Below are 12,266 nucleotides of genomic sequence, written 5' to 3' on the forward strand. Positions count from 1 at the left end.
ATAACACTACAATAGCAAGACGGTGCGTTTTTAAAATGATCATTATTGTTTTAGCTTTAGACAGTCCCTTACCTTATCTGATTGTAAAATCTACTTTTAAATATTGTTTTTAAAGGGATATTTATTCTGTTGACAAAATTCAATCAATTTTAAACCAACAGTTTAAAAACACACAATTTACAAACTCAGAGCTAACAGTAAAACAGTGAGATACGCTGCATGAAAAGCTGAAAATGCTTTTTTAAAGGCATGATATGTGTTAATGATAAAAAAAACTATCATATAGAAATGATAGAAAGAGAGAGAGAGAGAAAGCGAGCAAAAAATTACATCAGCATGTGAGCTTTCATTTCACATGCCTCTGTCTTACAAAATATAAAATATAAGTAAAGTTGGTTAAAAAGAAACTTTATACTTGGAACAAAAAACAAAACGAAAAAAAAGAGCAGGCTTTAAACCGATCGAGCAGGATAATGTTAGAAAGAGCTAGAGAACAGCCTAAACATTTCAAAGCTACAGTAATAAGTTCATGTCTAGACATGTGGCATCAAAGTCGGAACGGCTTTAGTTCAGTGTAGCTTCACCCTGGAGTACACACATTCACTCCAGATACCATCTCTCTGTTCATTTGATCTCTTGATTTTGAGGTTTTCTTCACCTCGAACCTGAGAAAAATTTCAATAATATGAATTAAAAAAAATTATGAGCCACTTAGGATGGTTTAATGATTATATAAATATTCAACTAAACAGCACATACCTTGGACAGAGGTGAAAGTCCTGAGTGAAACTCTGAAAAGCAGGCAAAGTGATTGGTGTTATGCTCAGTGGAACACACAGTATCGAGTTTAACAGCATCGGTTACTGTATAATGGTAGTGGTTTCTCTTACTGATCATGAACACAGCGAAAGCCAGATAAACACCCATAACGATGATGATGATGGTGCAAAACAGGGTTCTCTCACAGACGCAAAAACTCTTGTGATCATTGATCTCATCTGGCAATACAGACAGGAGACATTAGAATTTCATTTCAAACCAACTTCTAATGAATAAATTGAAAAACGAAGAAAGAGGTAATAAAAAGCTAATCATGATTTTCTACTGCAAAGATACTTACAATTAATACCAATCTTGGTCCCATTTCCAAGCAGTATTTGTCCACATGCATTGACGGCACAGTAGTAGACCCCAGCGTCATCCCGGCTCCTGATGACAAAGTTGTACACGCAGGTAGTTCGTCCTCTGTCAGTTCTCTGGGAGATGTTGTTCTTATTGTCAGAGCAATAAATCATCTCTGGAGCAGAATGATCCGAGTTTTTCAGCCACATGAAACTAGTGAGTTCTGCTGTGCATTGAGCAGAGTGAAGAGAACAGCTGAGAGTCACAGAGTCTCCGGACCTCACTGACTTTGATTCTGGCTGCTGGACGACAGAATCGCTGATTGTCTTTGCACCTTGGAATAAAACGATTTGGACTGTGATTATTAGCATTGTGTTCATATTCAATTCAAATTATTTGAAATGCAAACATGTCCAAACATACCTGTCAACATCAGAAATGTTCCTGACCCAAACTGAACCTCACTTATGTGTAAGACTCCACAGAAGTATGTTCCAACATCTTCCCATGATGTTTTATTTATGGTCAGATGATTGTTAGTCATGTCAGATTTAACTGAAGAACGGTTAACAAATTCATCACTGAACTCTCTCACATTATAGTAAGAATCGGTTTTTACCACCAGCTGTAGTTTCCTCCCTGTAGTCACCTTGTACCACACAGTTTTTGTTGATGCGCTCTTTATGAAGCATTTAATAGTAGCTGAGTGGCCAATCTTCACTGTTTTCAAAGAGTCAGGCTGAGAGACTTCACTTAACTGTGCTGCACCTGAAATAATTCAGACAGACTCAGTTTCACACAAATGAAGTTCAAAAGTTTACACGAGTAAATTTGTTTTACTTACACAAAGAGCAGAGCAGGAAAACATTCACAAAGGACATCTTCATCTTGTCTCCTTCTTCAGTACAGCAGTCCACACCTAATGAAGCAGCAGTATACTTCTCAGATTTAAAAACGCCAGCTTGTCCTACATTTTGCCACATCTGACAGGTCTGATTGGTTCATCACCATCACCCTGCAGAACATGATTGGCTCTGTCGAGTAACGTGGCGTAGAGAGAGATTGAAGTCCCCTGGCAGCCCCCTGCCATCAAAGCTGAGGGGGTAAAAGGACTTGACATTCAGCCTTATGTGTTAAAATGTGTTAATAAACATCAGTGCTAAAACAGAGCTTTGTCCTTTAGTATGGTCATTATCTTCATTTGTAATCAAAAACAAATAAAAAAAGTAAGTGATCAGTATGCAGAGAAATGCAGTTTAAATTGTGGATATGTCTGTTCTAATGTTTAGAGTTTTGTGTGTAGACATGAGCGATAATCAACCTTTTGTGTGTTGGACTGAGAAGATAAGAACTGTGTCACTAACCAGTCAATATACTTTTGAACAGCAAAAACAATGTTAAATGTTGTAAACGTCAAACACTGAATGATGGTTCATTATCATTGTGCTGACAGTTAGTTGTGCTCAATACTAATCAGAAAATAATCAGTTAATGTTAATTATGTTTAAGTTTAATTTTAATATTGTGAAAAAAAATAATGATTTTAAAGACAGGCTTAATCCAGGCTGTGCTGAAAACCTATGTAGAAAATGCCTTGAGAGATATGAGTGTGCGTGTGTGTGTGTGTGTGTGTGTGTGTGTGAGAGAGAGACTAAATGAGAGTGCACACAGAACATTCTGATCTCTGAATGTCTCACAGTTAAAGTGCATGACTTAGTAAAAAGGGGGATTGTAATGAGTAAATTGTGACGGAGAAAAACAGTTTTCAAGAGAAAAAATATTCGGATTGAAAGGGTTCATTTTAAAGTGAATGTGAAGAATGGAAAGTGAAGCTTATTCAGATATGATTGAATGTTCAAATGTAACAGATAAAAGATGTCCATGATAAAAGAGAGAAATAGGGAGAGAATGATAACGTGTGGCTGAGGATCAGTTGACCTGGTTGATTGAGTAGATATTAGAGAGAGAGAGATGGGGCGAGTGGGCACTTGACAAAGTCTAAACTGGGATGTATGGAGGTGTTGTGGGTGTGTTCCCAGGAGTCCTGTAACATTAACAGTTTAGATCATTGGATCTCAGAACTCCAGCAGAGATGCATAGAGGGAGAGGACTGCCCACATTCTGGACTTGCTGTGTTGTGAATGGGCCAGTCATTCATAAAAACAAAGCAAATCCAGGCATATTTTGAATATTCTTCCTGAGCTACTTCAGCTGTAGTTTGTGGCTACTCGTATTCAGTGGTGTGATAAAGCATTTGTCCCCTTCCTGATTTCCTGTTTTTTTGTATGTTTGTCACACTTAATGTTTTAGATCATCAAAACACATTTAAATATTAGACAAAGATAACACATATAAACAAACAAGGCAGTTTCCAAATGAAGGTGTTTACTATTAAGAAGAAAAAACCTACATGGCCCTGTGTGAAAAAGTGTTTGCCCCCTAAAACCTAATAACTGGTTGGGCCACGCTTAACAACAACAACAACTGCAGTCAAGCGTTTGAGGGCAATCAGTCTTTTACAGTGCGGTGGAAGGGAAGGGGGCGGGCACTACAAACCACTGTATTCACACTCCACTCATACTCACGTTCTGACCTCAACACACAAACGTCAGAATATTCAAAATACTTTTATTATTTTGGTTGAGAGGGGTGAGGGGTTAAAATTCAAGATGCAAAAAAAGTTATCATTATTATCATGATATTAAAATACAAATACACAAAATTCTTTTATGTATGTAACAGACACTTTTAATAGTCTGAAACACAAATATCATTATTGTCCATGTTAAATTGTGCCATGAGGAAATGAATGAAATAGTAATTAGTAACATGTCTTTTTATAAAGGAAGTCATGCTTCAAAGAGAACCTCACAAGGTCCTGTGTTTATACACTGAGACCAAAAGCCTGTCCACTTTACTGCTTTACACCAGAATAGACACATTTACTCCAGGTGTTGTCCATCTGCATTTCTGATCTGTTCATCTTCATGTCCCTCAAAGGTTTGAAATACAGGTAGCCTCCTTCTTGGTCACCCTGGGGATGAGAAACAGTACAACAGCTGAGTAACGCTCACATTTATAAAAAACAAACATGGATGGAACGTTAAACTGTGCTTTTTCTTTCAAAAGAAAATGCACTTACATTTGCTTTGAAAAAGGGGGAGTTTTTTGCTGGAGAATCTGGAAAACATAAAACTGTGTTAATATAATTTCATATTCACTGGAGGATAAAAAACAAACATAAGAAATATTAAACCACTTGCCTGTGTATGTGCTGCTGTTTTTCTTGCTCATCACGCACATTAAGGAAGCCAGTAAAACACTCAGGATGCTGGTGAAAGCTGAAACCCCCCTCCAGAAATACAACAAGAGAAGGGTGTCCCCTTCATCTACAGAGATAGTAACCCAACAAATAAAGTTAAAACACAGATGTGTCTTGTCAGTAAAACTGGCTTGGTTGGTAAATAGACTGATTCTTATAGAGCACTTTTGTACTCTCCAGGAGCACTCTATACAACTCACACAGACAAGCACTGTTTTTCTATGTTTAAGTGTTGTCGAATTTCTGTGACACACACACTCATACTTTTATTGACACATCAGAGAGCAAATGGGGTTAGTGTGTTACATGCAGACTGAAGCAGCCAGGGATTGAACCACTGACCTTCTAATAAATAGATGACACACTCTCCTGAGTTAAATATACCATGTGATCGCACGTCGCATAAAAAGCATATTTGTTTGTACTGTTACAAAGTCTGCCTCCCGATATCAGTATTATAACCCCGTTGTCTATCCTTATTGGTGTCTTAATCAGTTCAGCTATAAAGAAAAAGGTCATTAAGCTAGGTGGCTAATATGTATTTACATTGAGGACCGGTGTGCCTTTATACACTTTGACATGATAGTGAGTTGCTTGTTCAGATAATTGAACCTTTCAATAAATTACTTACCCTCAACATTCAGCTTGGTCCCATTACCAAACAGTAAACGTCCACACAAAGCAACAGCGCAGTAGTAGGACCCAACATGAGAGACATTCAAGTTCTTCATTGGCAGGCTGTACACACAGGTGTGTGCTTGTGCCTGTGATTTCTTCTTGCACTGATCATTCCTGCCTCCATGGGTGTAAATGAGCCCTGGATGAGATTCTTCAGAGTCTTTGAACCAGTAGACCTTGTGGTCTTCCTCACAGGTTCCAGTGTGGACTGAACAGTTCAGAGTCACAGAGCCTCCTGGCTGGATGGGCTCAGATACTGATTGTAGGACAAAAGTCTGGATGTCCAAACTGGAACCTTTTACATTGAGATATGTTTCTTTGGTAAACTCTAAAATAAAAGTAAAGCTTGTTGCGCAGTAGTAAATAGCTGAATCTGAGACACACAGGTCTGTTATTTTCAAGTGATTTTTACTGATGCCAGTAACTAACGTAAAGCGTGGATTACTTTTGAATTCATTATAAAATATGCCATTTCCCTCATATCTGTAGTAGGTAGAGATGAGCCTTGGTTTTTGTCCCAGAGTTTGTTTGTACCAGTAAAGTCTTGCAGCTTCACCTTCGTAGGAACAGTGCAGAGTTACTTCGTCACCAATGTCAGCAGAAACAAAATCAGTCTCTTGATGAAGAGATGAGTGCAGTTCAGCTCCCTGAGCTGAAACAAGATACAAGGCAACGCACACACATTTCTTTCATTGCATATATATTTAGTGCAGTGGACATCTGAAACCTAATTGAGAAATGACATCTCAAAACAGCAAAATTAGAACTCACCTGTTATTCCTACGCACACACGTATCAGATAAACTACAAATATTAAATGTGTCATTATGGTAAAATAATTTTTCTGCTCTTCAAAGACGAAATTTCATGTGACCGGCCAACCACAGAATACGCGTAATGTCCTGTAAAGGAAACATGCTCATCGCTGTCATGTTTAGCGCTTGAAAAATGAGAAACCACAGACATCCTTGGTTGTGCAACGTTGTGGACTCAAAATGGGTCATGCTTTCTTTGAAGATTTGCTTAAGTTTCCTTTTAGAGAAAGAAAGTAATAAAGCTCATTCTGTTCACTTTGTTTAAGGTTTGACGCTGTGCGGCAATAACATTAAAGTGGTCCTGTCATTACTAATTTAAAAATTATTGTTTCTATTCTTGGACTCACATAAAATAGTTGGTTATTTTGACCACCAGAGATTTTAGAAATCCTTGTATCTCTGTTAAATTAAATGACTTTTTTATGACCAGTTTTACCTAGAACAAGGGCATTATTTTGACCCCACACAAATGAAAGTAAAACCACTACTGCACCACATCTAGCTGGTTTGTCAGAAAGGCTGCTATAAAATGAGCCAAAACTACATAGATGTGATTGATAAATAAATATGTAAGCAACTGTAATTAGATCAAAAAAATGAATGATTTCTGCTGGGCTGAGGATGCAGGATTTTGAGCCGGGCATGTGTGACTGAATGCGTGGAGAAGCGGGCTTGTGTCGTGATAAGTTTTCCAAATTTATTAAGCGGGTGTAAGTGCAAGTCAATGGTGGCAATGACCTCTCCTGGTCCAGCAGACAAAGACAGGATCCCACTCCCTACTGAACAGCATTTTTATAGTATGGTAGAGACAAGGCGTGAATGTGATTGGTTTTAAAAAGTTGGGGAGGAGCCGTGGTTTAAACTCGGCTTCGCTATTAGTCTTTGGTCCGGTGCCCTACTCATGCTTTGTCTTCTGCAGCAGGCTTCTCCCTGTAATGATAAGAGCAGAAAAATAACACAAACACACCAGAATTTATGGACATGTTTTCCTCTAGGTTAACCTCACACCTTAAAGTTTCTGTGCCTTGCTGTGTCAGGACACCATCCCCCAAATATTCGTGGTGATGGTGTGGAGGCTGTGAGACAAAGCTGTGTGAAAGGCATAGGCACGTTGCTCGGTGATAGCATAATAACCTGTTTTAGCTCACTGAAATTTATTGTTTGCAAGCAAATACTACAGTGTTAAAAATGCTTGTATATGAATATTCAGTCAAATACACCTAAAACTATGTTGAGATCGTGAAATGTTGGCATAAAACTATGGCGCTACTCGAAGCCTGAAAACTATCTCCCACAAAAACTGAGCAAACACAGGGCTCTAGAGTGCGACCAATTTGGTTTTTGATTATATGCTGCAATAAATGCACTGCCCAAGTGTCCCCTCTCCCCACTGCCTTTCAGCAGCATGCAACAGCAAACAGGTCGTCAGAGGAGCCGACATGATGATTAAGTTTAACATTTTCTACAATATTGCCAAAGCACTTTAAGCACAAGATTGTTAGTTGATCATTTAGAAATGAATATTGTCTGTATGGACTGCAATTTCCCCCCCAAAAAAGTGCACATGTAAAACTGCGGTGTTAAGTGATGCGGCTGAAAAATTTGAGTGCGCCTAACTTTAGGCGCACCAGTGCAACTGTGGCAAAAAGTTAGTCTAGAGCCCTGAAACAGGGATTTTTTAAAAAACTTTTTTTTTTAAACTGTGCTGCAATTAATTACTGCACAACTAATTTTGACTGCATCTCCACACAGGATATGCTTGCGAAGATGGAATATGGGGGAGAGCAGAAGTACGTTAAAGTTCCACAAAGTGATGAATGGAGGACATGCATATTGGATTGAAGAAAAGAGTAATGAGCATGCTGTTATTGGCATTGACCAGTGCACCTCTGTCAGACCCTTTGATAAACAATATTCCAATGAGATCATGTACACTGTTCCATGTTTTAGAAAATGATTTGAAATTGCGGTTCACAGTTCAAAATACATGTTTTTCAGCAAAACATTGGCTCTTTTTAATAAATGTGTATTTCAAACTCTCCAAAAAGAGTTAAATTAACACTCTCTGGTGTGGGCCCATATAGACACTTTAATAGTGTTAAAATCAAATCTGATAGTGTTAATTTGGGTATGCTGGATTTGCTGTGTACCAGGTACTTTTTTAGTACATGCTCGGGTGGGGTTATCCAAAAACCACAGACTGAGCAGCATTTATATTGTTGCCTCAACGTTCACCTTTGTGGTAGTTTTCCCGTCGCACATTAATTACTACGCAGGAATCCAGAGCAGAATGATCAGACCTGAGCAGAAGAGCTGAGGAGGTGAAGCTGTCGACTGAAGCAGAACAGCGTGCATAGCGGAGGAGAAGCTGCAGGGTTAATGGTCAGAAGCAGATGTGGATGAGATGATAAACTCTGACTGTTGTAGTTTTATAATAATGATTTAACATTTTAAAACCTGCTGTATGGTCAGTTTTAAAATAAAGCCATTCAGATAGTTGAAAATAAAATAAAGATGGTATAAAAACAGAACACTTATTGTGAAACAAATTCCACACATTATCCAAAATCAATTTTGAACTTTTCATAATGTTCTTTTGTAAAAATAACATTCTCAGATGTGTTAGCTGTTGTGTTGTTATACCGTTTATTTATTGGTTTATTCTAATTTTTATTTTACGATCTGTAATAGAATGATCAAAATCAGTGATAAAACTAACAAAACCCCCAAATAATTAAGTACTTTTCTTTGTCAAATATTATCTAAAAGTATAAAACTTGTGAAAATTAACAACTTAACTTAGAAAAGCCGGGTGCTCAGATCAACACTTTAATAGAAACTGTTTGTCTTTGACATGAACTGTAATGATACTCAACTCGATACAACTTTAACTGAACACTAAAAGCACTTTACACAACTTGCCTTATTCACACATTCACACAATGTAAATGCTTTCTATTTAACATCCACACACATTGATATCTCAGTGAAAGCATTGGAGAGCAACTTGGTGTTAGTATCTTGCCCAAGAATATTTGTTACATATATTTATGTAAGTAGCAATTACTGGACATATTGACATAACAAATTTCAACTTAAAATGATGCTGTTTTAATATATCAATAACTTATCTGCCAATGATGAAATATTGACTATGAATAAAAAAAAATTTAAAAATTGAATGTTCGGACATTCAGCAAATACTGCACTGTTATAATCAACCTTTTCAGGTTTTATTTATACTAGAAATAAATGAAAAAAAGAAGAAAAATACAGCCACCAATGTACTTTTAAACTACTCATATTTAGGACACAAATGCACATAAATGACACTGCTAAGCTTAAGCCCTATTACACAGAAGTAAACATGTCCAGTTTTATTATTTGATACTAGAATACAGACATTTATCCTCTGGATTCTCTCTTTTTCTTGTAGATCTGTCGGTCTTTTTTACCCTCAAAGCAGCATAATGAAGGGTTTCTTCAGGTTCACAATTCTGGTAATGAAATAAATCCACCAATCACAATATGGCCAATGGTATAGAATTTTAAAAATGACAGATATTTGTCATAATGACAAAATGATTTAGAATTGTATTATTCTACCTCTGAGTTTGTTATAGAGGAAGCTGAAAATCTTGCATTCGATCCTGAAACACACACACAAATCATATTTTAACCATACTGGATGGTAATTTTATATAAACTATATATGAACAGCAACATTTACCTGTACACTGCCGTCTGCTTATACCATAAAGTAAGGAAGCCAGTATAAAGATCAGGACTGTGGTGAATGCCAAGGCAGCAATTAAGAAATACACCGAGAGAAGAAAAGTCTCCTGAGCTGCAGTAACAAATATGACAATAAGATATTATGTTAGCAGCTTTTCCAAATTGTAATAAAATTTTAATTATAAACAGGACTATTTATCAGTAGAAAAAATGTGTGCTAAGCTTCTACTCACACCCAAAGTCCAGCTTGGTCCCGTTTCCAAACAGCATGTGTCCACATGAGGCAACAGCACAGTAGTAGATCCCAACATGAGAAACATCCAGGTTCTTCATTGGCAGGCTGTACACACAGGTGTTTGTGTGTTTCTTTGGTTTCCTCTCACACTCATCATTCCTGCCTCCATGGCTGTAAATGAGTCCTGAATGAGACTCTCCAGAGTCTTTGAACCAGTAAACACTGTGTTCTTCATCACAGGTCCCAGTCTGTACTGTACAGTTCAGAGTCACAGAGCCTCCTGCCTGGATGGGCTTAGATGCAGACTGCTGAATTAAAGGCCGGCTGTTCAAAGCTGAACCTTTAACACTCACAGTGATTCCTTCTGCAAATTCAAAACTTACCGAAAAGCTACTTGCACAGAAATAAGTAGCTGAGTCTGAAACCTGTAGATCTGTGATCATCAAATGATTTTGAGCTTTTTCAGTAGACAGTGTGAAGCGTGGATTGTTCTCACATTCATCATAGAAAGTACCATTTTTATCATATGAATAGAAGCTAGAAATGAGCCTTGGCCTCTCTCCTAGTGTTTGCTTATACCAGTAAAACCTTGCTACCACTTCACCTTCGTAGAAACACTGCAAAGTTACACTCTCCCCGACATTAGTGGATATAAACCCTTTGTCTTGACGAACAGACGAGAGCTGATGACTCTTCTGAGCTGAAATGATAGAAGGAAAAAAACAAAGACAACTGATTTAGAAAAAAAGTAGAACTCATGTCACTGAGTGACCTTAATCTGTAAAAGATAAAAGTTACTGAGGAAAAAACACAACTCACCCATTTCCCCAAAGAACAAAAGCATCAAATAGAAAACAGATGGTGGCGATATCATCATGTTCAAATCCGTGACTTGAATGGAAAGAATCTTTCTGTTCATAGTCTCTTCAGGCGCAAGACTGTATTTGATTGGCTGATTTAAAGTCACACTGTATGCAAGGAAACAGCTTCACATTCACCACATAGTGTCAAAACTTGGTGAGAGATACACATGGAGAACAAAGTGGCTCTTTAACTTTCCATTGAAATTATTAAAGTTATTGAAATGTAACTGACCACTCAGCCTTACTCGCATGGCACCTTGCAGATCTCACTGATCAAATTATTATTTTTTTAATATCTAGTTTGGTACAGAAAAATGTAGCAACAGCAACTTAGTGTAAATGTTGTTTGTCCGACAAAAAGCTCAGTGGTTAGGGAAACTGCTGGCAGTACCAATTTCCTTCGCCACTGCCTAAAGTTAAAATCTTTAACTCTTTATTGACATTTTTTTAACTAGCTCAAATCAAGAGAGGAGATTCACTGAGAAAAATGACATCTCAAATGAAAAACACCTTGAATAAAATAAGATCATAAGGAAACTTTAAGCTACTTTTAGCTAATAATAATGTATTTCTATCAGCATCTTTACTATATAAGGAAGTGATCAATTCGCCACTCTTACATGTAACCTACATATCAAAGAAATGTAGTATTTCTTTATTGTATTCATAAGTAAACTGAAGGTTATTTTTAAATGCATTTAAGAGATTTACAATTTTTTTCAGTTCTTCTTCATTTCTTTGAAAAATGCAAAATATTTCACGCATTAACCTGCAATACTTTTTTTTTTTAACCATAAAACCAACTTATTTTTAACAGGTTTAAAAATAAATTCTCTTTCAAACCATCCATACTGGTTCCAGCAATGTAAATCATATTTCTCCACAGTTATTCATGATGACCAATTTTATCAATCTTTTTTTCCAATCTTTGATGCATTTGTCAAATGTTACATTAATTGACATCATTTTGAAACACTGGGTATAAGGCTAGATGTTAGGAGATGAGTCAAAATAAGAAATCAACATGAGGAACTGAAGAAGTGGCATTTGGGAAATGTCACTGTGTGTTTTTTTCTTGCTATTTACTAGTGTAGATCTGCAGAACCAGCACCCCAATGCAATATGCCTGTGTTGGCTCTCTGTTTAAAACATCCCAACCTCTGATCCTATGTCTATTAGCCAACGCAATGCAGAGTTCAGATGGAGCTGGTGTGGGTGTGAGGACTGGCCCAGTTCTCACTATGATAATAATCTGATTAACCTACTGTGAGCTAATGCTAATTTTATTCTTATCATTGGGAAGGTTGGAGCAAGCTTGGAGGAGAGAGCATTAGAGATGTGTTTTATCTCATTGTTCAATGTTAAACAAAATAATCTAACAGGAAAGCAGGACTTTGTAGATATTCAGCCCTTCAGGAATACAGTGGGATCCCAAATCTTCACAAAGTTGGGAGACGCTGCGAGAAGCTTGGAAAGCTGCAATCCACCATGTAAGC

At 37.2% G+C, this 12,266-nt stretch overlaps 2 protein-coding genes across 2 annotated transcripts; both read right to left on the bottom strand.

The window, feature by feature from the left end:
- Positions 1-228: 228 nt before the first annotated feature.
- LOC100709719 (uncharacterized) lies at positions 229-7,311 on the bottom strand. Its single transcript, XM_025899316.1, has 12 exons — positions 5,894-7,311; positions 5,076-5,774; positions 4,386-4,511; positions 4,265-4,302; positions 4,041-4,156; positions 2,147-2,217; positions 1,967-2,041; positions 1,546-1,890; positions 1,121-1,456; positions 891-998; positions 760-791; positions 229-665 (listed from the first exon to the last, which is right to left on the bottom strand). The coding sequence occupies exons 1-12, from the start codon at positions 5,946-5,948 to the stop codon at positions 570-572; spliced, it is 2,097 nt and encodes a 698-aa protein (XP_025755101.1). The 5' UTR covers positions 5,949-7,311; the 3' UTR covers positions 229-569.
- A 1,434-nt stretch (positions 7,312-8,745) lies between these two features.
- LOC100695848 (immunoglobulin kappa light chain) lies at positions 8,746-10,918 on the bottom strand. Its single transcript, XM_019349825.2, has 5 exons — positions 10,727-10,918; positions 9,908-10,607; positions 9,668-9,784; positions 9,544-9,587; positions 8,746-9,434 (listed from the first exon to the last, which is right to left on the bottom strand). Exons 1-5 carry the CDS (start codon positions 10,824-10,826, stop codon positions 9,427-9,429), a joined length of 969 nt encoding a protein of 322 aa, XP_019205370.1. The 5' UTR covers positions 10,827-10,918; the 3' UTR covers positions 8,746-9,426.
- Positions 10,919-12,266: the final 1,348 nt, after the last annotated feature.

Source organism: Oreochromis niloticus, linkage group LG3, assembly GCF_001858045.2.
Source record: "Oreochromis niloticus isolate F11D_XX linkage group LG3, O_niloticus_UMD_NMBU, whole genome shotgun sequence".
Lineage (NCBI taxonomy): Eukaryota > Metazoa > Chordata > Actinopteri > Cichliformes > Cichlidae > Oreochromis > Oreochromis niloticus.

What these genes read in the sequence shown, in the direction of transcription:
- LOC100695848 (XM_019349825.2), bottom strand. Translation starts at nt 10,826, where the DNA reads ATGAACAGAAAGATTCTTTCCATTCAAGTCACGGATTTGAACATGATG. An exon ending in GGGACCAAGCTGGACTTTGG is followed by an intron (nt 9,785 to 9,907) that starts GTGTGAGTAGAA and finishes TTGTTACTGCAG; the next exon opens with CTCAGGAGACTTTTCTTCTC. An exon ending in AAGCAGACGGCAGTGTACAG is followed by an intron (nt 9,588 to 9,667) that starts GTAAATGTTGCT and finishes TGTGTGTTTCAG; the next exon opens with GATCGAATGCAAGATTTTCA.
- LOC100709719 (XM_025899316.1), bottom strand. Translation starts at nt 5,948, where the DNA reads ATGACACATTTAATATTTGTAGTTTATCTGATACGTGTGTGCGTAGGA. An exon ending in TGTGTGCGTAGGAATAACAG is followed by an intron (nt 5,775 to 5,893) that starts GTGAGTTCTAAT and finishes ATCTTGTTTCAG; the next exon opens with CTCAGGGAGCTGAACTGCAC. An exon ending in GACCAAGCTGAATGTTGAGG is followed by an intron (nt 4,512 to 5,075) that starts GTAAGTAATTTA and finishes CTATCTCTGTAG; the next exon opens with ATGAAGGGGACACCCTTCTC.